General features: G+C 40.1%; 1 protein-coding gene across 1 annotated transcript in view; it reads right to left on the bottom strand.

Annotated features, from left to right (window-relative positions):
* Positions 1 to 549: 549 nt before the first annotated feature.
* LOC132186287 (uncharacterized) overlaps positions 550 to 25,276 on the bottom strand; it is a 53,457-nt gene continuing 28,730 nt past the window's right edge. Inside the window, exons 12-21 of the mRNA XM_059600180.1 lie at positions 23,559 to 23,889; positions 13,013 to 13,224; positions 11,578 to 11,796; positions 9,968 to 10,154; positions 9,101 to 9,351; positions 5,860 to 5,952; positions 5,638 to 5,739; positions 3,933 to 4,290; positions 1,592 to 1,729; positions 550 to 1,460 (exon numbers count right to left, since the gene is read on the bottom strand). Of these exons, the coding sequence (XP_059456163.1) occupies positions 846 to 1,460; positions 1,592 to 1,729; positions 3,933 to 4,290; positions 5,638 to 5,739; positions 5,860 to 5,952; positions 9,101 to 9,351; positions 9,968 to 10,154; positions 11,578 to 11,796; positions 13,013 to 13,224; positions 23,559 to 23,889 (2,506 nt within the window). The 3' untranslated portion in view covers positions 550 to 845. The remainder of the gene's footprint in view (positions 1,461 to 1,591; positions 1,730 to 3,932; positions 4,291 to 5,637; positions 5,740 to 5,859; positions 5,953 to 9,100; positions 9,352 to 9,967; positions 10,155 to 11,577; positions 11,797 to 13,012; positions 13,225 to 23,558; positions 23,890 to 25,276) is intronic.

Below are 25,276 nucleotides of genomic sequence, written 5' to 3'. Positions count from 1 at the left end.
TTTTTTATTTTTTTCTGAGCAAATATGGGAAAATAGGGGAGGGAAAACAACATCAACACACTGGACAACCTAACAATAAGCCCCAAAATATCCTCATTAGAGTAGGTAAACAGAAAATAAAAAAGAAATGTATCAAATAAATGACGTGACCCTATAGCTTATTGGTACAACCAATAAGCCTGGCCACCTAAAGAGGTGGCTTGTGAAGGTGCACCATAAATGGTACAACTGAGAGAACTGTTGCAGCACCCGAAGGATAGCCACTGCCTCCGCCACCACCACAACAACAACAACCTTCAAGAGCAGGAATCGGCTGGACAACTCCTTTGAGCACAAATTCACAACTCCTTCGAGCACAAATTCATTAAAAGAATGAGTCAAGCTTGAACGCAACTGTAGGCCTGCAATGACTCAAGTCCAAAACACGTGAACCTATGCAAAATGCTCCTAGCAGTATGATATGTAAGCAACTTACACCATGCTATTCCCCTCACTATCTCGTATTAAAAAAATAAAAAAATAAAAAAGAAGGGGGAAATTTGGACGAAATTAGATGGGAAGATCAATTAGATGCAAGAGGACATCACAAGGAGTTTTAAGACAATTCTTGTACCACAATTCAAGTTTGATACAAGCTTAAAAAAAGAGTTAAACCAGATAAAAGCAAGAATATATTCATTTTAAGAATTATAAACAAGCCTGAAACTTGGAGCGAATGAATTTCCTCTGCTCTCAAAATTGCATTGTCACTGTAAAGATTACTTCATATGACAAGACAAAGGATCTGTAGGACGGTCAGTTGAAAGTTTTCTGTTTGAAATATACAGATTGGCAGGATCTGCTATTCAAGCAAGTGGGTCACTCATCGGCAATGTGGTGGGAATACTTGTCTCCTCTGCCAGTGTTGAGTTACTCATAGATGTTGCTCGGATACTTGCCTCTGAAGCAATTGCATCTGGATCACTCACTGATGATGATCCAGGGGCTCCATTGTCTGAATCGGGTTTACTTGATTCCGACTGCAGGGAAGCACTCAATGGTCCCAGAGTGGATTCTGACTGAAGTGGAGCACTCACTGGTGCTGAGGTGGATTCCGACTGGAGTGGAGCATTCACTGGTGCTGATGTGGACTCTGACTGGAGTGGAGCGCTCACTGGTGTGGTAGAGGGAGGTGCTTCTAATAGCAATTGCTTGTCTGATTCCTGTTGTGAACTCTGATTAGCAGGGGCTGGTTTTTTCTGAACAGAAATAGAAACAGAGAGAGATGTCATCCCAGGAGGAAGAATTTCAATGGGCGGTTTCTTCCCTGCTTCTCCCAAACTTGAAAGCTTGGGTTCCTCAAGGGAAGCCAGAAAGGCAGCTGCAGCATCTGTCTTTGTCGATGGAGTGTGCTCAACCTCCTTCTGCAGTATTTTGTTCCAAGCTTGAACCAAATTCTTCAACGTTGGTCTTCCATGGGCCTAGAGATATTTTCATAATGTCAGGCAAAAATACCAAAGTTAGGGTTAAACCGTCTATATTAGTGACTCATTGTACATGGGGCATATACGATTCAGACCAAGTGGAGGGAAAAAAAAAAGAGAGTTCATACATGTGCATGAAGCACAGCCTCGGCAAGCATCCCCGTATCCTGCCATGCCTTTTCCATAAGAGCATTGTCTCCCAAAACTGCAGCTGAAAATGCTGCTTCACGTCCCAAACCAACTGAGATCAGATTGTTTATCAAACCCTGCAGTACAATCATGACATCACTTTTAAAGTAAGAATACGGTAATAAAAAAGCTCATCATGAAGAGTAATATACTATTCATTCAACACCATTACTTTAGACATAACATTGTGGCATTGATGGTCATTGAAAACAAAAAATATCTTCAGATGAACCGTAAAAACTGCAATATGACCAGTGGTCCAGTGGACATTACTCAATTACTATAAATCAGGTAACAACAAAATTTGAGCTGTCTTATGAGAGAAGAGCTGTGGATGTCACATGAACCCATCATCGTTTTACATGGCAAAAGCAAGAAATTCACCAACGGGTGGAGGTCGAGAAAGAGACCCACATAAAGGTAGAAACAAAATAATATCCTTAAGCTTAACTAAGATTGTTTTTTTCTCCTTGATAGCTCTTTCATTATCCTCACAAAACACTAAAGATGCCACTTTTCAAATGACCTTGATGTTTCTGCTCTGATCCTTGATCAATCACTCCTAAAGCAGGTTCTTCACCAAACTAGGCACAACCAAAGAAAGTCAAACAAAGATAAAAAGAATATCCAAAGCTGCTGTTGTCCAATGTTTCTTCGTTGTATTATACACAATCAAGCCATATCCAAGAATCATTCCCATTTGTGCTTACTGCCTTTCTTGATGACCTGAACCACTCAAGATTTTGACTAAAGCTGAAAGGATATCAAGCCATCATGGAGCAAGGACACCTAAGCTCCAGTATGGATCACTATGATGGATTTCTCATTTCAGAAACTGATCCCACACTTGGATTGATTCGTCCTACCACGCATGATCCTGAATGTTTTTCCTAGCCTCAATTTTTGCAGGTTCCTTGCACAATTTCTCCCACTTAAGATATTTACGAACCTGTAACTTTGCCTTATAACCATGTAGGCCTATTTCTGACCTCAATTGGCACCCCATTGTTCATTCAAATCACACAACACATACAGAGGCATAACCTCGTTAGAGATAAACACAATAACAAAATGACTTTGTTAACTGCGATTATGTAAGGATTTAATTAGTATAACCATCACATCTATTCATGGAAGAACAGACATGAACAATATGAAACATATAAATGTTTTCTTTTTAAGTACATCAAACAAGGACTACAATAAAAAACAACAAAAAAGGGTTGGGCAACCCAACAATACCCCACCCCCCCCAAAAGAAAGCAGAGAAACCATAAATAAAGAGGGAATGCATCGAATAAATGACGTGGCCCTATGCATTCTTGGTACGAATACCAAGAATTTTGGTCGCCAAGAAAGGCGGTTAAACAAGGCATGGGCAAGGGCATGACTGCCACAAGACCCTTTAACCCTATGCAAATTCCCAGAGTAGGGGACGTAATTAGGGGCATGACCCTTAAGATACCCTTCAATCCTACCGAATACCTGTTGGGTAACAACTACAAATAAACTTAGAAAATGGGAAAAAGATAAGAGAATAAAAAACCACAAAGTTAAAGGGGGAATAAAAAGCAGTAAAAAAAGCAAATAAACCCACAAAACGGCAGTGCAAGTGGAGGAAGAGACGAAGGAAGGCCGGCACGTGCAAGTCACTCGTCGACGCGTGAAGACCGTGTGCCGGCAGTGGCGACCAGAAGGCAGGGACCATCGCAGGAGACCAGAAACAACAGCCGTATGCAGTGGAGGTGAGGAGAGGAGGTGTCACGTGCCTTGTAGGGCTGTCCACGCAGCGGCGCATGGTGGCTGGACAAAGAAGAGGCTGGCAGCAACGGAAAGAGGAGAGACCCAGGAGCATGGTGGAGTGGCACCTGAAGTGAATAGATCTGGTTTTGAAAAAACCAAATCCAAAGGAGGCTAGAGGATCTGGCAAGGGCTGAACTGTGAAAAAAAAGTGTAAAATGGAAAGGGAGAACAGGAGAAGAGGGTAGAGGAAGAGACAACGGTGAAACAGTGATAGTCTTTGGTGTCTTCAGAGAAAGAGAGAGAGAGAGAGAGGAAGTTAAATGTTGTTATGTTGGTAAAGAAAGAAATGCACCTAATGGGTCTCAACCACAACTCACCTTCTCCCTGTTCTATAGTGGGAGGAGGTGCCATTTGAATTAGAACTCATAGGCAGTATGCAACATATAAATGTTACAATACTTTAGCATGCATCACCATGTAAAATAAAGCTCAATGACAAACTATGCAAGAGAAGCACAAGTGAACAAGACAGCATACACTCAGCCGTGTCAATTCTCCATGATTAGCAAGACGCAAAGCTAGTCCTCTTAACTCATAACCCTGTAAAGCTCCTTTTACAGAGCCTGCAGCAGCTAACCTCTTAAGAGCTTCACGAGCAATTTCACCTTGTGCAGTTGCATCTGCAGCATCAATAAGATCCAAAAACTCCTTTGCAAATTTCACTATTCCTTGAACAGCATCTACAACATTTTCTTTCTTAGCTGTTAAACTGAGAATGTCATTCAAATCAAGCCCAGTAGAATCTTGTCCTATATCCCTGCTGTTGCTCATTGTAAGGAGGCACTGAAGAGCTCTTTTCAAATCGTTGCTCTGCATTGACAGATCAAACTCCAACCTACAAAACATTAAATAAATTTATATATGCTTATAAAAAGAAAACTTTCCCTATGGATGTCAGTTTGAAATGCTTTTTCCCCCCGCGGCAAATCCCCCCAACAAAAAAAAAAACAAGAAAAAGAAAAAAGATAATACGGGTAAGACGCAAATCAAAACAAGGTAGTTTTTCCCACTCATCCAAAGTTATGAAAGGAATCCACTACTGGAAAATTTTTTCCAGAAGCTACAGTGTAGAATAACGAAAAGTTATAAGGAATGGCATATAAAGTAAACAATAAAAAAGTGCAAAGTGGATTCACCCTCTATAGCAATTTTCGATGAGAATCCGTGGATCATAACACAAGAAGATATACGGTCTTTCTGCACTTAAAATGGTGCATAGCCAGTTTAGAACCAATGAGCTTTGTGTTTTTATAAGGATACATAAGCGTCCAACACATGTACAAGGTGCCTGACACATCAACCATATTTAAAGATGCATGTACAAGGTGCATAACCGTTAACACAAGCAATTGTGGTTAACGGTTATTGCCTCTAACTGCTAATCGCAATCGCCTTAGGCAGATATTGAATTTTCGTAACCACAACCACTGCACCTTAGGCGGTTAATAGTTTTAAAATAACCACCGGTTAGCAATTATTGAAACTCATAACCGCACCGCATAACCACTTTTTAGAAATGGGCCTTTTGTGCCTATTTTGATGTTTAGGGCCCCTTTCTTGAGTCTCTTTTTAGGGCTTGTTTTAGATGGTTTTGGCCTTTTTTTTTTTTTTAAAAAAATAATAATTAGAAGGCTGCAAAATGTAACCAAGTTCAAGATTATTATTATTATTATTATTATGAATAAAGATCAATTTCATTAAACTCCAAAACAAAAACATTATATCAAACAAGCCAAAATGACGTTTTGTGTATGATTATTATTATTTTTATATATAATATATATAAGGGTAGGCGGTTATTACTGCTCTTCGCAAATCCAGCATACCCTTGGTTGGGATGGGTAGGCCTGCCACTTCACTTTCAGTTAGGCCCGGGCCAAGTCAATGGGGGGACCCGTTGGGCTCCTAACTGCCTCCGCTTCCCCTAAAACTGCTAACCACCCTGCCCTAGTTGTTCGATTTTTTCCAACGGCCTACAATGCGGTTAGCGGTTATTAGTTATTATTAGATGGTTAATAATTGCCAGCTTGTACACCCCTATATTACAGGTATCTTTCTTTTCCAACATTGATAAAGTGTGCTTGATATTGATAGAAATGTTGTTCCACAATTTGAAGTAACATAAGCAACAATAGACAATGTGATCTAAATCAGTGAGAGAATAATATTTTGTGTGGCACACCTCTTAGATATTCCAGGCAAGTGAAGTGCTTCAGTAGCATATCCCATCCCTAGCATAAATTGTGCTAAATCATCATGATGCTCTCTGCCGAGCTTACTTGCCCTGCTCAAGTACATTCATAGTGTAGGTATATTTATAGTGACATATATTGAAAAACAGAGAGGATAATAGTAATAACAACAACAATGGAAACAATAATGACTATAGCAATAATAACAATACCATTTCACTGCACTAACAGCATCTCCATAGGCAGCAAGACACCGGCAGCGAATACCTGGATGGCTAAGGGATAAGGCATGTGCACACATGTACCTAACAAAGCAAACTCACATGTCATATATACCATTCTTGTCTCCATAAATAAATAAATAAACTGTAAAGAGATCACTGCATAAATGTGGCATGACTCTGGTAACTTAGAAAATTAAAAGGTCCTTTACGGACTGCTTGACCCCCTTTCTTTATAAATAAAAGACAACATCAAAGCTCAAAACTTCTTATGTGAGTAAGAATTGGTGGTTGCTGTCACAGAACAGAATGAAGAATAAAAGTTTGTCTAGTTGATTTAGTAACAAACTCCCCTTTAAGGGAGAATTGTCGGAGAACTGGTCTAGCAACTGGAAACGATGTAGTTGTTTTTCTAGCCTAGCCCTTATGGCTGAAAAAGTATCGCACTTGGAAATGGAATCATACACAGTTGTTGAATGAAACAACCTCTATAACTATGCACAAAAGCAAAACTAGAAACTCCTATGGTGCGTTCACTCTAACAAGCAGCCTAGACATACAAAAACATGCAAGTAATTATGTATCCTTGCAACATATAATAGTGACATTGGATGAATGGATTAAGAGAGAGGCAACAACTTATGTAAGAAGAACATTATAGTGACGGATTGGTGTTGTATCTGCAAGAAGAGTGGTGAATCTATTGATTATCTACTATTGCATTGTGAAGTTGCTATAGAAGTTTGGAATATGGTTTGTCAGCTGTTTGGTGCTAAGTGGGTGATGCCGAGTAGGTTGAAAGAATGTTTGGGAAGTTGGAAAGGATAAAGGGGTAATTGTACAGTTTTGCAAATCTAGAGAATGGCTCCTTTATGTGTAATGTAGTGCTTATAGAGAGAAAGGAATGCACGGAGTTTTGAGGACCGTGAACTTGGAATTACAGAGTTGAAGAAAAGGGTGCTTCAAACACTTTTCTCATGGAGAGTTTTGTGGCATTCTTCGCAAGTTTCAACGATTGCGTAATTCCTAGATTTATGTGCGTCATTTTCAAATTAAAAGCTTGTATGTATGAGCTCTTTTTGTTTACTTCCTCTGTATATGGGTTGTACCCCTTGCGCTTTTAATAAATTGATATTGCAGAGAGGCAAGAGATAGTAGGCAATTAAGTTTGAGAATTCGTAAAAAAGACGAGCAAGTAATGCATATAACAAGCTACTAGCCCGCTTTTGCCTCTTATAAAAGAAGCTATTCGGCCCTTCACCGAGCAAGCCGCGTACACTCCTCACATATTTGGACCTTTGGGTTTTGAGTTGTTTTCTCTTTCCTACTCTTTATACTCCATCTCTTGATAGTGAAATTTTTTTCCTTTATTATGTTCCTTTCTATTTCTTTGTGATCCGAAAAATTATTTGCCACAACAAATTGGTATTGGAGATTAGGTCATTTTTTGCAGGTTGGCTACTACAAAATTCGAAAGTAGAAAAGTTTGATGGTCAAAATAGTTTCAGCCTTTGGTGCATCAAGATGCGCGCTTTGTTGCAACAAGGCTTGGCAAAGATTTTGGATGTGGAGTCTTGAGTGAAGTTGCCAATGAAGAAAATGCCATTGGACTATGACGGAAGCTAGAAAGTTTGTACATGAGGAAGAGTCTCACTAACAGATTGTATTTGAAGCAACTATTATGTACTCTCTAGATGAAGGAAGATGTAACACCCTAGACCTCCTAGGGTAATTTTATGATGTTGAGTGCTGTTTTACTTATAAAAAAAAAATGACGTTGATTGCTGTTTTAGTTTTTTTATTTGTTGTTTTAGTAGCTGTTTCCTTGATTATCTCTTTAAATTTTGTGGGTTTAATAGAGAGGGGTATGTGAGAGTTGAAAAAGACTTGTAAAAAGACAAGAAATTCAATAATTTTGAAGTCTAAATCATGAGTAACTTGAATTGCATCAAGTCATCTCACCGTGGGCCCATGTCTTTTAAAGAAAACTTGTTTTTCTTCATCATGTCACATGCGGCTTATAACAAACTACTAGCTGACTTTGCCTCTTATAAAAGAAGCTTTTTGGTCTTTCATGGCACATGTAAGAACAAGAGAGAACAAGTTGCACAAACTCCTCACATATTTAACAAATTCTTGTGTTAAATTTCTCTTTTAGGTGAGAATGAGTTTTTGGTGCATTGGGGTTTTGAATTTTGAATGGTTTTCTCTTTACAGCTTTATGTACTCCATCTTTTGATAGTGGAATTTCTTCTTGGCCGTCTTTACCTGTGAATATAGGCTTGTTAAGTCCAACCACGTAAATCTTGGTGTCATGTATAATTACTAATTTTATTATGTTCTTTTTTGTTTCTTTGCAATTCAAAAAATTATTTGTCACAACAAGGGCCAGGCATGAATTTGTGAAAAATTCTGTTTTTTAACGTCATGGGGCTTGAAGACTCGCACACTAGATCTCGGGAGAAGGCCAAGAAACCACAACCAAAACCACAAGATGATGCATAATGGAGAACCTCCACAGGATATTTTTGTAATATCTTATTTATGTCCCTTAACATTAGAAAGTTTCCAGTTTGCTATACTTTTAGTAGTCAATGGCAATTCCATAACTTCAAGAGCTTTGGACACGAGCTGTAACCCACATGTCTTACTTTGGATCAAGTTTTGTTATTTGGTCCTTATTGTGGTATTTAGTATCAGATTCAAAGAAAATTGTTCAAAGCATCATATATTTAGTTCAGTTTCATAAATTCATGCATGGGACTATGCTGAACCCACCTATTGTAATGACAGAGGGAATGTGCTAGCCACTTCTACACAATTAGTCCAAAAGGACTAGTCAAGCTGTAATTGAAACTCCATAAAATCACTTATAAAGCCTTGTCTCACCTAGTAAGTAACCAATGGGAGGCTTTCACCCATGAGCTTCTTTATAATCCTCCCATCAACGTTAGACAATTCATCTTTTCAAAATGAGACTAACTTTCTGAAGTGTCACATGCCTATGGTACTAGGGTATTGTTTTACTAGATGAAAGCAGAAATAGGGTATGAAATATGCTTGTATTATATACTTGCCAAGGAAAGTTGAAACCAACTTATATGCGATGAAGATACATTATATACTAGTTCTAACTAAAACCTCGGGATCCTGGGTTGGATATTGAAACATTAAAATTGTTTTAGTTAAAAAAAGAAGAAGAAAGATATTCAAACATTGAGGTGTTAATTACCTATCAATTAGCCAGAGAACTCCATCTCTGACACCCACCACAACCAGAGGTCCAACTGGTCGTTTCTGCTCTGTCGGGAAACGAGTAACAGCCACAGATACCCCTCCACCACCAACAGCTATCTCATTAACCTTTCTGTCTTCCATTTCCTTTGGCATTGCTGAATCATCCCCATCAACTTTAGATTGTTTTGGCAAAGTTAAGAAAGGTGGAACAGAAGGAGCATGCTGAAAAGAAGCTAATCGCACCACCTGAAAATGGGAGAATAGTTTTGACTAAAAGCAAAAAAAAAAAAAAAACAGAGTTCTATTCTCGCATTTAAACACATAAGACTTTCAGACCAGTCACCTAAGTTCAACATACCTAAGCTCCAAAAAAGTAAAAAGATAACAATAAGAGATGGACTTGCTTGATTCGGGCATGGATTAAACTATGAATGAACAAGTAATGTGACTAAATGGATCTTTGGCCAATTAAAATCTACAGTTCATTATAACTTTACTGAAACCTATGGCAGCTGAAACTCCAAAATATTAAATATGCCCGTGGTCATACATTTCTTGAGTCCTCCCACTTCAACTACAGGTTTGGTTTAGCATTCCTATTTCCTATTTGAGTCCTCCCACTTCCTATTTAGTAAAACTTCACATATTAAACAAATAAAAAAATGTCATATTAAAATCCAAAAGGTAGTCTCCAGAAACACACAAGAAATATCCAAGGTATTTTGGTAGCATATTTAGAGCTAAGCAAAGGTGCCCAATCCTTCTAGGAAACTGAAAGGAAAAATAAAATTTTCCATCTACTCCAATCAACAGTCCACAAACTACATAAACAGAAAAATAAAAGGCTAAAGAATTTCTCAACCTGTAGCATTGGGGGCCTCAAAGATGCTCTTTCTTGTGCAACAGATTGGGGACCCTCCACAGTGATTAGTGCTAACTCTCCATGTTCAGCAATGGCTCTTGCTTGTACTTCTTTCAGTTTCATCTCCTCTTTTGTTTTTCTTGTTTCTATGTCTATAGGCGCTACTCCAGCATCTGCAAAAACACATCTGGAAAGCACAGCACAGCCATTAGATAGAGAATAGTTACTTATCCATTTTCATCTCCTGTGGTTAGTGTTCATCAGCAGTAGTAGAGGTGGTGGTGACAAATAACTGACGAATATCAGTACAATGTAGTGAAAAAGCTATGATATTGCTACTGCTCCATAATTTTTTTTTTCCCCCTTTTCCTGTGGTTAAAAGCAAGAAGATCCATTGAAAACCCGAAAAAAAAAAGAAAAAAAAAAAAGAAGGGAAAACATAAATGTATAGAATTTATCTCAAAGGAATAAGAGAATAAAGAGGGAAAACAGAAAAAGAGACAAAATACTCTACTGAGAAGCCAAATAAGAGAGGTGAGCAGTCAAATCTCAAAAGATATCATGATGTGAACCATTAGTGGCAAACCATGGAAAAGTACTGTGCTTCAAATCCTCAATGACGCAGTGCAAGGAGGGGGTAATAAGAGTTAAGCAACGTTAATGAAAACAAAGACACCGAAACATGTCTTTTATTCAGTAAACGATCATGAAAACAAATATCAAAGTATGCCTTTTATTGGTTAATTCTAAGAGCACTAGAAATCCTAAAACAATTAAATAAGGACCTATAATCCTTATAGAAGCTTTATACAATATTCTGGATAGGACACAGCTCACACTAGGACAACTCACTAGGGACACCTCATTATGTTTCTAGAATAGGGACACATCATATTGTTCAGACAGAAAATATATCAAAAGACTAAAAGGAAAACCCTAGCCTCTATGTTTTCTGTCCAATCTCGTTCAACCAGTAATGCATCTCCATTCAAACTTTTTTCCACTCAATTCTAGCTGCATGACTTGTGCAATTGACCCTCCGAAGTGTCCTACATCACTCAAACATCCATCCATATAATCAGAAACACCGAAACACGAATATTAAAATACTTTTATAACCAGAAATAAAGAGATTGTAAAAAGAAAGATAAATCCAATTAATTTGATTAATTATGGTCAAACACAAAACTGACAGACTATTTACATGTAGGGATTGTTATGGACAATCAATTGCTCTTTTGGAGAAGGGTCATTTAAATGCAATGTCAATACACAGAATTTAGTCACTTAAATACAATGCCAAGAAGTCTCAATAAATAAATTTATATTTTTTTTATTTATTTATTGCAGACACCCCTTCTATGAAACAGAAATGTGGACTATATACCCCTTTTTAGTATTCAAGTCCCTGACCGGGGTAAAGCTGACATAAAAATGAACCTAGTCATGATGCTTTTTCATCTTTCCATATTTCTGCAATTATAATTATAATTAATGCCGGAGTTATATCAGATCAAATGCAAAAAAAAAAAAAAAAAATATCACCACACTGTCAAAGAAACCAAGAAGCTAGGACATACATAAATTGTGGATCAGAAACAATATCTTACTCAATGGTAGTAGGCGTAGCCACAAAGAGCTGTCTTCGATGCCAAACAGCACTGGTAGCATAGGGAATTGCAACGTCGCCCAGGTATCTATATTGGGGGCGCAAAGAAGATATGACAATGTATTGCTGATACGCAAAAGCACAATATTCAACAGTTTGGTCCCATGCAGTCCACTCTGGCTGTGGCAGAAGACCACCCACAGGTTGAAAAGTTTCCCAACTGCAAACATAAGAGTAGTTAAACACAAAATAAATGTCTGATAGTGCATGGTTTATTAGATACTTTTTATGAACGTCAACCAAGTATCATAAGTAAATTGCTCCCTGTTATTCAACAGAAAATAAGAGCTTTGTTTTTGGCTTGTCTAGATAGACGTAGGCAAAAGAGAGATTTTTCGTCATTGTGGATCACTTAGACACATGCAATAATTTGCAGGAATAGCGTATACTATAGTAAAATACATTAATACATGATATGCACAAGAGGCAGTTGCTTCTTAATCATAAATACTTGCACAAATAGCTACAATAAATAGAAATTGTCTTGTTGTGATTTACAAACATAAAATAAAATACAAATCAAATCCTCTAAAGATTATATTCGACCATGCATAAAAACTAATATATGCATTATATGGTAGTAAACATCATTTGGCAATCTACATACAAAAATAATTTGATCTGGTCTTGGAAGCTGAGAGATGTGAAAATATACAGGGAGATTTGAGTGCAGCGGAAGATGGGGAGGGTACAGTGAATGGGGGTTAGAGGGGCCTGAATACTAGAAGGTTATTCTCGTAGCCTCAAACTATATGACTTAATGGAAAATGATGTTATTGGGCTTACATGATAGAATACTTAGTGCCCTTCCAAACATAACTCAATAAAAAAAAAAAAATCACCGAGGTTTCTATGTTGCAAAAAAATGAAATCATAATAACTTCCATCTTAATAGAATAACAAAAAATCAAAATCATTAGAAACATTTATTTTGTCTAAGCACATCAGCAACGACAATTAACTCGAAGGAAAATTGAAAACTAAAAACAATTGAATAAATCAGGTCATAATAACCTGCTAAACTACAGCTTTGAGAGATCAGTCTAGATGCCAAGGTGATTTTAGAAGGGTGACTGAAGTGGACAGCCTGATGGGCTAGATTGAGCATATGAACGACTCTAATATATTGGCTTCAAACTTAACATGTCCTTAAATTCTGTAAGTTAGAACATGACAAGAGATGCCATTCATTTACAGATGTCAGGCCATCTGGATGTACTTTATCAATCAAGCTCTCTAATATTCAATAACTTCATAAAGACTGAAGAGCATAAACGGTAATGGATAAAAACCAATATTGGTGTCCATTCATTCACATTCATTTACAGATGTGAAGCTAATAACAAGTTAGTAAGTGAAATAGCTATTGTTCTCACCTGTAGAGTTGAAAATTTGCTGCTGCCTCAGCTGGTGATTTATTAGAAGAAAATCCATCATCGAAAGTAGTAAAAGAAGAAGGACCACTACTTCCAAAACCTGATAAGGGCATTGACTGAATTGTTGAAATAGCTGTTGCAGCAACAGCACTGATTCTCCTAGATGTTCGATAGGCAACACCAAGTAGTGCGCCCCCATGCAAGCCAATGACCTACAAAAAGATAATTTTTGAGTTACACAGGAACCCTTACAACAAAAGAAAGCTGAAAAACGCACCCTATGTACAAAATTTCTGAGGGAGAAACTTCAAAGAGAAACCTATATATAAAGTTAACATATATAGCAAAAGACGCATGTTCTTTTCACTGTTTAAGAACATGAAATTTGAAATTATTCCATCCCAAAACAACTGTCTTGCTTCCAATTGCATGGGTTTGAACTAAGAAGAATTACCACAATCTTCCTAAATGCCCTGAACCCTTTTAAAGATGGGCAAATTTTAATGAGTATCTTTCTTTTTTCTTTTCCAAATATTAAGTTTCACATAGGAAAGGAAATCAAATCCTAGAATAATATCAAATCATATCAGCCACATATCTTCAACACTTCCCTTCAAGCTGAGGCAAAGATATCTCACATGTCTAGTTTGCACAAGGTTGAATGAAGAACACTATTGGATACTCATTTTGTTAAAATATCCGCAAGTTGCACCCCTATCTTCACATAAGACGTACAAATCAACCCTACACACAATTTTTCCTTTTATAAAATGTCTATCAATTTCAATGGGTTTAGTTCGATCATGTTGAACTGGATTATGAGTGATATTAATTGCGGCTTTATTGTCGTAGTATAGGCTCATAAGCTCCTTACAACCATATCCAAGTTTTTTTAGTAGAATCTTCAACCATAATAACTCACATATCCATGGGCAATGGCTTGAGAATTCAGCTGCAGCACTAGATCTAGGGCTGTCAAAAATTACTGGGGAACCGGAACCGGAACTGAAAAACCAGGAAACCGGAAACTGGGGAGCCGGTTCCAGTTCTGGTTGGGAAAAATCAAAAACCAAGTACCCCGGTTCCGGTACCCGGTTTTTGGCACCCGATTTTTACCGGGAATACCGGAACCGGGTGCATATATATAATAATAATATTTTTTTTAATATTTTTATATATATTAAATTAATATATCTTATCCTTAAAGCTATAAACAAGTGCTGGGAATAGTGAAATTTTGTTTGATGCTTAATTTACCATTTTGACCTTCATTATTTCATTAATTTACAATTCCTTTCTTTCTTTTCCTACAAACGCCCCACCACTTATTTTATTTTAATTTAGTTTTTCCCCTTTTATCTCTCTCCCAGCAATATTCAACCACTTCCCCACCCAGGCACCTACTAGCTTTTTTTTTTTTTTTTTCTATCTTCTTGGTAGTTTCTTTTAGGTGAAATAGAAAACAAAAGAAAAAGAAGAAAAAAGAGAGAGAAGAGCATTCGGCAGAGGAGAGAAAAAATGAGGTTTTTTCTCATAATCACATCCGTTAGAGATTGGAGGATCATTTGTGATCCGATCTTGATGCAATTTTAGTATGTTGTTCCCGACAACGAGATCTACTTATTGACTGGTGTCGATCGTTGGAATCCTTCTCCAGCTACTTGCTTGCTCATACCCACTTCGTTAGATCTTTCTTTGTTCTACCTAAATGAATTTGTTTTTGTTTTGGTTTGGGTATGGATTTGTTTGATTATCTACAATTGGTGGTTGTTTTGTCAAAAAAAAAAATGATTTAAGCCAAAAAACAATTTAAAAAAAAAAAAACGGTTACCGGACTAGGTGCAAACCGGAACCGGGACCCGGTTCCCGGTTCCGGTCCCCGGTTTTGGCTAAAAACCAAGAAACCGGACCGGGTTGACACCCCTAACTAGATCTAGCAACCACTAACTTTTTTATTGTATACTTCTTATATGTTAGGGTTGCTGCCTTTTGCGCTTTGAATGAATATACATTACTTATGAAAACAAAGATCTAGCAACCACTAAATGTTTCTTACTATGCTAGGTAACTAGATTTCCTACCACAAGAGCGCAGTGTTTTGAAGTAGATCGTTGATTTGATACTGACCTAGTCCAATCTGCTTCTGTATAACCTTATACTTTTACATGATTATGTCAGGCAAAGAAGAGTCCCTTACCTGGTGTGTGACAAGTATATTAATTGCTAACCAACCATTGGTACTTGCCTTTATCCACCAGAGGGCTTTCATCACTTTTTATCCTACTCTATTGGAATGTAAACGGCCTTACATCTGAGCATTCATGTTTCCTTGAGTAGATCAAGAACATATTTTCGCTGGAAGATGAAGATACCATGTCTCAATCTTGGTGGAGGAGAAGTTTGGAAGTGTTTGGGGAGGGTGGTGCTCATTGGAGCCGGGTGGATCTTTTGGGGTGGGGTTATGGAATATCATTTGGAAAGGTTGGGACACCTTCAAAAGGTTTATTCGGTTTGAGGTGGGGGTTGAGACTAGGGTTAGATTCTGGCATGATTTGTGGTGTGGTAATACAGCCCTCAAGATTGCCTTCCCAAGCTTATTCAACATTGCTTGTGCCAAGGACGCCTCGGTTGCAGATCACTTGGAGGTGCTGGAAGGCTCTAATTAGTGGAATGTTAGTTTTGCGAGAGAGGCTCATGATTGGGAGGTGGATGTTTTGGCCTCCTTTGTTCAGGTGTTACATTCTGCTAGAGTGAGTCGAGGGTGTGAAGATAGGTTGTGGTGGAACTCTTCCAAAAGAGGCTGCTTTAAGGTCAAACTCTTATACACCTCACTGGCTTGCACCGAAGGGAGGGGTTTTCCTTGGAAGAGTGTGGCGAAGACAAGCGCCGCCGAGGGCAAGCTTCTTTGTATGGTGGGTGGCTTTGGGCAAAATTCTGACCCTAAATAAGCTCAGGAAGCGACAAGTGACACGGTCAGCATTGCTAAAGCTAAAGTAGTCAAAGAAATGTTGCACTACTTATCAGATACCATGCGAGGAAGCATGGGATTGTCTAGGGCCTGGACAGTGGAGTCTAAGGAGTTTGTGTTGATCGTGAAGGATGGAGATACGGTGTTGAAACTACAAGAGCGTTGCAGAGGTAAGACTCGTTGGATAAGGTTGGATTGGAAAGAAGCGGTGTGGTTAGTGAATAGCTTTGATGAGTTGATGGCGGTGGAGGATTCAAGGGTATTTTGGAATGCATCTATTCATAGTTTTCCACGTACATTAGCCCAGAAATGTTTCAATAGGCACAGGAGCTTTCTGGTTTTAGAAGTGTTTGATGGTATTGAGAGGCAAGGTAGAGTCATGGTGCCTGAAGGTTGGCACAGGAAGGGCTGGGACCAGCTTCAGTCAGAGTTGCGGATTGCTATTGATTTTGTTCAACCATTCGTTGGGGAAGCGAGGAGGGCAGTGACAGGGAACTAGAGAAGGAGCTTCATAGAGGTCTTGCTTTCCTCATTGAAGCAGGTAGAGGAACCGTTTGGGTCTTTTGCAGAACCAATTGCGAGAGTTCCCAAATGGCTATTAGGAGGTGATACAGGGATCAGCAAATCGTCCGGGCCAAGCTTTCTTGCTGACTGCCATGCTGGTCATGAGGTTCCTTGGCTGTTTCGGCGAAGGGTCTGACGAGTAGGTATGCGTTGGTCAGTGGAGCCAGCTGTGGGGTGCTGCAGAAGAAGGCTTCAAGTTACGAGGAGAAAGCATGTGAGGAGCATGCTTCTGGAACATTTGGTAAGGGTTGCGTGTGTGCGGAAGAGAAGGAAAAGCTGAAGATTTCCCTGTTAAAGTTACAGGAGGAAATCAGGAATTGTCTTGAAGGTATAGGAGCTAGATGCACGTGCAGTTGTGGGTTTGGTTCTTGTGGGCCAAAAGAGTTTGTGGAGAAGCCTCTGGTGGCCCCACAGATTAGTGGATTGCTGAAGATCCAGCCCATGGGCCAAACCAAGAAGACGGCAGGTCAGAAGTCCATTTTGGAGCAGGCCTCTGTTGCGGGACGTGGACCCAATAAGATTCTAAAATGGTATAGAAGGAAGGTAGCGGGTAAGGCGGGGGATATGGGTGCTTCGTTGTCCAACTCTGGGCAGAGTTCAGACTTGATTTTCATGAGATCAGATTTTTCGGCTCTCTCTGGGTCACCGACAGAGGCGCCGACGATGGTAACTCTGACAGAGAAGGGGACGACGAAGGTGGTTGCGGTAGGGGAAGGAGTTCTGGGCGCCGATAGAGTTGATGGGCTGTCTCCGGCGACCGGAACAGTCGCACAAGCGCCAGGGTCGACAAGGGTGAGTGACTCAGGCCTGGGTATTCTGGGTAAGGAGCCGACGCTTCCTCCGGCGGGTGATCGTAGAGAGATATTGATTGGTGCTGTTCTGTCGGTACCTCCTGGGGTTGCTGCCGAAGCTCGTGCGAAGCTAAAGAAGCCAATTATGTTGGGGTAGACGATAGTTTCGATAGAAGGGGGGAATTCTGGAAGGGAGTTTGACAAGGGGGAGGGAGGGGGCTCAGGCCAGTTGATGAATTTCAGGCTGGGCCAGCCGGCGAAGCTGTCGGGTAAGGAGGGGTGTGATTTGCAGGGCGAGCTTCCTCCGGGCATTGAAAGATGGGAGTGGCCGGATATGAGTCAGATGATGACGGGAAAGGATTTGGGGGAAGGTAATGGTACTGGACAGAAGATGCTTGATATGCTGGGGGAGATTCCTCTGAGTCTGGAGAAGTGGGATCTGCCAGAAGTGGACATCTCTGCGAGGTGGAAAGGGATTTTGGTCAGTGCTTGTGATGAGAGTTTTAGCTCTTTGGGAGAAGTTTATTTTGGGGGTAAGGATCATAGTTCGCAGGGTGAGTCGTTAGTTTCAGATTCCTTAGCTTTGGTTCCTTTTGAGGATCAGGAGCCTATCTCGGTGGAGTATGTTACTCAATTCAGCAAGCTTGTGGGTGTCTCTTATGATGGAGAAGATGGAAAGTTGTCGGAGGCTTTTGGGTTCATTATGGCTGATAATGAGGGCATTGGTAGGGATGAGGGAGAGGTGTTGAAAGAGGGAGCGGCCGTGGATATTCATATAGGAAGAAGAGGTAAAAGAGAGCTCAATAACCTTAATTCCTCTGTTAATTATGAGGTGCACAGTGGAAGCTCTTTGAGGGACAGCAAAAAGGGGAGGGCTAATCGGACTAATTAATGAAGCCGAAGATCCTTTCTTGGAATGTGAGGGGTTTGAATGCAAGGGATAAAAGGCTAAGGGTTAGAAATGTTCTTAGAAGTTGGAAGGTGGATATAGTGTGTTTTCAAGAGACAAAGGTGGACTTTGTCACGAACAATTTTGTGAGGAGTTTGTGGGGGTGCCCTTATGCGGATTGGTGCTATGTTCCTTCGAGAGGGGCCTCGAGTGGTATTTTGGTGTTATGGGATAGAAGAGTAGTTATGAAGGTTGAGGTGGCTTTGGGCAGTTTTGTGGCAGCTTGCTCCTTTAGAAACGTCGATGATGGTTTTGTTTGGGCTTTTGCTAGGGTGTATGGCCCTAATAGAGACAACGTCAGGCGTCTACTATGGGAGGAATTGGTGGGTCTTATGAGTTGGTGGGATTTGCCTTGGTGTATAGATGGGGATTTCAATGCTACTCTGTTTCCTAGTGAAAGATCCGGGGGGGCTTATTCTCGGTCGGCGATGAGGGATTTTGCAGATTTCATATCGGAGCAGGGTCTCATGGATTTCCCGCTAGTTGGGGGGGTATCTACTTGGTCTAATAACCATTCCTGGTCACGGCTAGACCGATTCCTAGTCTCTCCGGAATGGGAAGCTCGTTACCCAAGTATGCGACAAAAAAGGTTGCTTCGGGTGTGCTCGAATCATGCACCTATTATTCTTGATTGTAGTTGCATTTTGGGAGGTAAAAGACCCTTCAAGTTCAAGAATATGTGGCTTAAAGTGGAAGGTTTTGTGGACAAAGTTAGATGTTGGTGGGAGTCTTACCATTTCCATGGTACTCCGAGCTTTATTTTGGCAAAAAAGATGCAAGCACTCAAGGGGGATATTAAGAGATGGAATGATCAGGAATTTGGCAATGTGGGAGGGAGTATTAAGGCTCGTATGGATGATATAGAGGCTCTTGAGAGGGTGGAGGAAGAGAGAGGTTATCTGTTGAAGAGATGGAGAGGAAGAGGTTGTTAGCCAGGGAGTTGGAGAATTTTCTCTTACATGAGGAAATTAGTTGGAGGCAAAAATCAAGGATTCGTTGGTTGAAAGAGGGAGACAAATGTACGAAATTCTTCCATCAGATTGCTAATGCAAACAGAAGACATAATTCTATTGAGTCTCTGAATGTGGGTGGCTCTATTTCTTCAGATCAAGGGGTCATTAGCAATCATGTTACTAACTTCTACGAGTCTCTTTTTTCAGAGAGCCTCAACTGGAGACCAAGGCTGGACGATCTTGATTTTGATATGTTGAATGTCGGTGAGGCCTCTAGGTTGGAAGCTCCTTTCGAGGAGAGGGAAGTGTGGTAGGTGGTGAAAGGTATGGATAGGGACAAGGCGCCAGGACCGGATGGCTTTTTTCCAGGATTGCTGGGATGTGATTAAGAAGGATATCATGGCGGTTTTTGCGGAGTTCCATGAGCGAGGTAAATTTGAAAAAAGCCTTAATGCTACATTCATCTCTCTTATTCCGAAGATTCATGGAGCTTCCAATATTAAGGATTTTCGCCCGATCAGCCTTGTGGGAGGGACATATAAGATTGTTGCAAAGGTCTTAGCTAACAGAATGAAGAAAGTGATGGATAGGGTCATCTCTAAACCCCAGAATGCTTTTGTTAAAGGTAGGCAAATCTTGGACTCAGTTCTTATTGCCAATGAATGCTTGGATAGCCGAATTAGATCAGGGGAACCCGACTTGTTGTGCAAATTAGATATGGAAAAGGCCTATGATCATATGAATTGGAAGTTTCTACTTTACTTACTGAGAAGGTGCGGTTTTGGAGAGAAATGGTGTTCCTGGATTGAACATTGCATTTCGTCTATGCGATTCTCGGTTTTGATTAATGGATCTTCTTCCGGATTCTTTGGTAGCTCAAGGGGAGTGAGGCAAGGAGACCCTCTTTCTCCTTTCTTGTTTGTTCTAGTCATGGAGGTGTTTAGTAGGATGATTAATGCCTCGATTAACAGGGGCCTCATCTCTGGTTTTTCTATGGGAAGAAGAGAGTCGGATCAGGTTATTGTCTCTCACCTTCTCTTTTGCTGATGACACTTTGGTTTTTTGTGGGGCAGACCCTAATCAAGTTAGAAACATTGGCGCTTTACTTGTTTGCTTTGAAGCCATTTCTAGGTTAAAGGTGAATCTGGCAAAATCTGTCTTGGTCCCTGTTGGTAGTATGAATGATACGGGCACTCTGGCTGGCATTCTCGGCTGTGGCTCAACTCCTTTGCCTCTAAAGTACTTGGGTCTCCCTTTGGGGGCCCCGTTCAAGGTCAAGGCCAGTTGGGAGGATTTGTTGGAGAAGTATGCCAGAAGGTTGGCTCCTTGGAAACGCTTGTATTTTTTCTAAGGGGGGGAGGATTACGCTCATCAAGAGCACCTTATCCAATCTTCCCACTTATTTCTTGTCCCTGTTTCCTATTTCGGCTTCCGTGGCGAAGCGTATGGAGAAGATTCAACGTGATTTCTTATGGGGTGGGATCAATGATGAGTTTAAGTTCCATCTGGTTAGTTGGAACAAGGTATGCTCTCCGATCTCTAAGGGAGGTTTAGGGATCTAGAATATGCGTTTGATGAATAAAGCTTTGTTGGGGAAATGTTGTGGAGATTTGCTCATGAAAAAGAGGCATGGTGGAGTGGAGAAAGATTCTGGTGGCAAAGTATGGTGCGGTTTGGGGTGGTTGGCGTTCTAGGGTTCCCAGTGGTTCGTATGGGGTGGGGTTATGGAAGTACATAAGTAGGGGGTGGAGGTTGTTTCATTGTCACATTAGATTGGTTCCTGGATTTGGGTCCAATATCAGGTTTTGGGAGGATATTTGGTGCGGTGACATGCCTCTCAAGGATGCTTTTCCTGGACTTTTCAATATTGCCTCCAACAAGGAAGCGTCTATTGCGGATAACAGGGAGTTTACAAATGGCTCTGTGCAGTGGAATGTTTCCTTCATTCGTAGGGTTCATGATTGGGAAGTGGAGATCTTGGCCTCTTTTTACACTCTCTTGTATTCGCACTTGATGCATGGGGTAGGGGATGATCGGATGTGGTGGATCTCTTCTCGTAAAGGTATTTTTGAGGTTAGATCTTTTTACAGGATCCTTGCTTCTAAAGATCTCTCCCCTTTCCCTTGGAGGAGTTTATGGCGCACCAAGGCTCCTTCGAAAGTGGCTTTTTTTGCTTGGACGGCCGTGCTTGGGAAGACTCTAACCTTGGATAATGTTCGGAAGAGAGGTATTGTTGTGATAAACCGTTGTTGCATGTGTGAATCGGATGGGGAGTCAGTTGACCATCTCTTTCTTCATTGTAGGGTCGCGCGTATCTTGTGGAATGCCGTTTTCTCTCGGTTTGGTTTATGCTGGGTGATGCCTGGAAGCGTTAGGGGGTTGTATGATTCTTGGTGGGCAGGTGGCAAAGCTTGCAGTGCTGTTGTGTGGAAGATGATTCCTCTTTGCCTTATGTGGTGCATCTGGATTGAGAGAAATGCTAGATGTTTCGAGGACTTGTCTAGGAACATGGAGGATCTCACTCACTTTTTCTTGTACACCCTATTCACTTGGACTGCTGGTTGGCTAGCACCCTTAGTGATTAGTTTCCTTGATTTCCTTTTTATGTTCTCTTCTTCTTTTTCTCCCTCTTAGTCGTTCTCTTGTATACTTCCTGTGTACTAGGGTTGCGTCCCTCTGTGCTTTGATAATGCATTTTTACTTATCAAAAAAAAAAAGATGTTATATGTGCAAAAGGAGTGAGGAGACGGTGGATCATCTTCTTCTTCATTGCGAGGTTGCCTATGCCCTATTGTGTACTTTTTTTGGTTGGTTTGGGTTGTCTTGGGTGATGCCGCGACGGATTTCGGATCTTCTCGCCTGTTGGTGGTCCTCGGGGAGGAGGGGGAGTGCTGCGGTTTGGAAGATGGTGCCCATTTGCTTTTTCTGGTGTTGATGGAGAGAAAGGAATAGAAGGTGTTTTGAGGATTTAGAGGGGACTTTGGAAGACATCTTAGCCTCTTGTTTTCATACGTTGTATCTCTGGATTGTGGTGCATGTCTTTCCGGTGTCGATTACTTATGATGTTTTTCTTTTTCGCTTTTCTTCTTCTCGTTAGGTGATTCCGTTGTATACTCTCAGTGTACTTTGGGGTGCCTATACGCTTCAATAAAACTTTTTATCACCTATCAAAAAAAAAAAAAAACCATGTCTCAATCTTGCAACTTCAATGCCCAAAAAATATTTTAAATGGCTCAAACATTTTTTCTCAAGAGTGAACAACATGTCGTTTGGAACAACTTGATACGACTTGTCGTTCTTCATTCCACCTTAGACCTAGCGTTTTCTCACTTCCAGAACCACCGGTGCAACTACCAAAAAACATGTCAAAGCCACTGAAACTTATTTTTTTGTCAACAAACACCTAGAACTAGACAAATAACCAAGAAAACTCTATCTAGATCGATTGATTCAATCAAAACAATCCAAATCGCATGTCATATCTGTGGACCTCCTTCACCATTCCCGATGCACAAAGCTGGCAGAAAAACTTCATGTACACATTAGAACACCATGATTCTCCCAAAAACACCTCAGATGTTGCCACCAATCCTTCTTACCCGCATAAAATTCCCCTTCGCACAACCTGGGCCAATCGAAAATGAGAAGTTTTGATTTGGCACAGGTTTGTTGTTGACGTTGGTGGCACATAATCACTCGAAACACATGCATTTCAAAAGAATCTCTAACATGGATCTTCTATGGCCACCAGCACAGGCTGAACTTGAGTCTGCTGACACAGCCATGAAACCAACAAACAACCCAAAGAAGCAAAAACCAACCACACCCGCTCTGGTACCAAGATGAAAGATAAGGAAGAGTTCTTATCATTTCTCCATTATTCAAAGATACATCTACACTTGTTTATATAGAGAAGCAACACACCCTAATGTGAAATTACAATAAATGAGAAAATGTATGGAAAGAAAATCAAATATGGAAATCAAATCCTCAATAATATTAAATTATGTCAGCCACATATCTTCAACAATTACTTAACATGATGCAATTGTCTAAGTGTATCAAATGTCCAATCAAATAATGGAAAATAGATCTTACACAATAAGAAAATATACCAGAAGAACTCTTCCATGACCCACTAGATAAGCGTTGGATATTGTGGATATATCCAAAACTACTAAGTTAATATTTTATAAAAGGCAATCATCTCCCTACCATGAAAAGTTCAAAACGTCGGAAGGGGAAAAACCTAAAACATTCTGGAACACAGACGCACAAATAATAATTGATTGAAAAGCTAAAAATTGCAAAAGAGACCAACCGGTTCACTGCGACCACCTATAGACCTCATTAATATATTTGATGTCCCATCATCCAACAAGATACGGACTTGGACAGAGGCTGCAGCAGCAGCAGAAGAAGCTGCTGCTGCAGCTTGAGCTGCAGCTGCAGCAGCTTCTTTTGCTTTTCTTGATGAACCACCCTTAGGAATTATGGGAATTCTAGGAGGCAATGCAGATTCCAATATAGCAAACCTGTCACGACATGTATCCCAAGCAAGAAGCCTTGCACTGCCTGAATCAACAATTGACCAGTCACTAACCTTGTAGATAGAGAAGTAAGGAATATCAGGCCATACAATTGCAAGATACCTGCAACCAAATTGTGTGGTAAGAAAACAGCTATAATACTATGAGATTACACCACCTCCACATCAATAGATCTGGGAAAAAGAAAAAAAAGCAATGCAACACTGACAAATCCCAACTGGCATTTCTAACGCAGAGAATGAGACATATATAGACCTGGTTTTTTAGTAAATAAACGAAGTATCATTAAAAGCGCAAAAGGCGGAACCCAAGTACTCGAGGAGTATACAAAAAAAATACCTAAGTAGAAAAAGAAAACAAGTTGAGAAAGTCATGAAAACAAAACAAATTAAAATCTAAAGCAGCTATCTAGTGGCAAAGAGTATCCAAGAAAAAAAGACTTTAGTTCTACCACTGTCTTCTCGCAATTATTATTATTATTTTTTTTGATAAATAAGTGATTCATTTAAAAGCGCAGAGGGGCGCAACCCTAATACACAGGAAGTATATAAAGAAAGACCCCACTAAAGGCAGAAAGAAGAACATAAAGATAAAAATTGAGACACATTAGAAAATTGAGGCACACTAAAAGCATCAACCCAATGGAACAGAGTTTGAAAAAACAACTTTTTGAGCTCTTCTATTGACCTTTCTTGATCTTCAAAACATCTTCCATTCCGCTCTCGCCAAATAATCCACATGACACACAGTGGTGCAATTCGCCATACCTCCTTAGCTAAAATATTGCCTCGCTGACCGCGCCAACAAGCTAACAAGTCTACCACTCCTCTAGGCATGACCCAATTAACAGCAAAAAGAGAGAAAACTATTCTTGCAATTATTATTATTTTTTTGATAATTAATGTGAATATTATTGAAAAAGTGCAGAGGGGCGCAACCCTAGTGCAAATATATATACAAGAGAACACCTACAGAATATACAAAGAGAACATATTCAAGAACTCTTCTATAGTCGGGACATCAATACGGTGGTGAACCAATACCCACAAATATAGCATAGAGATCATATTCTTCCTCACCCTATCCACCGAACACTCCTTATTCTCAAAAGTTCGTGCATTCCTCTCCCGCCATAAACACCAAGTGACGCACAAAGGAACCATCCTCCAGATAACTTTAGAGAGATCCCTACCCCCCACTTGATTCCAGCAAGCAAGCAAGTCGAGGAACCTTTGTGGCATAACCCACTCAATACCAAACAAAGTAAAGATATAGTGCCATAGCTGAGTGGCCACTTCACAATGGATCAATAAATGATCTACGGATTCCCCATTCTTCTTACACATACAACACCATTCCACTACCACAATACTCCTCTTTCGCAAATTGTCGTGTGTCAGAATTTTGCCAAGAGCCGCAATCCACCCAAAAAATGACACTCGCAGCGGTACCTTAGAACGCCAAATACTCTTTCATGGAAACGCCTCAA

The sequence above is a fragment of the Corylus avellana genome, chromosome ca7, assembly GCF_901000735.1.
Source record: "Corylus avellana chromosome ca7, CavTom2PMs-1.0".
Classification (NCBI taxonomy): Eukaryota; Viridiplantae; Streptophyta; class Magnoliopsida; order Fagales; family Betulaceae; genus Corylus; species Corylus avellana.
The sequence above is the reverse complement of the archived record's forward strand: the minus strand, read 5'-3'. Positions and strand labels throughout refer to the sequence as shown.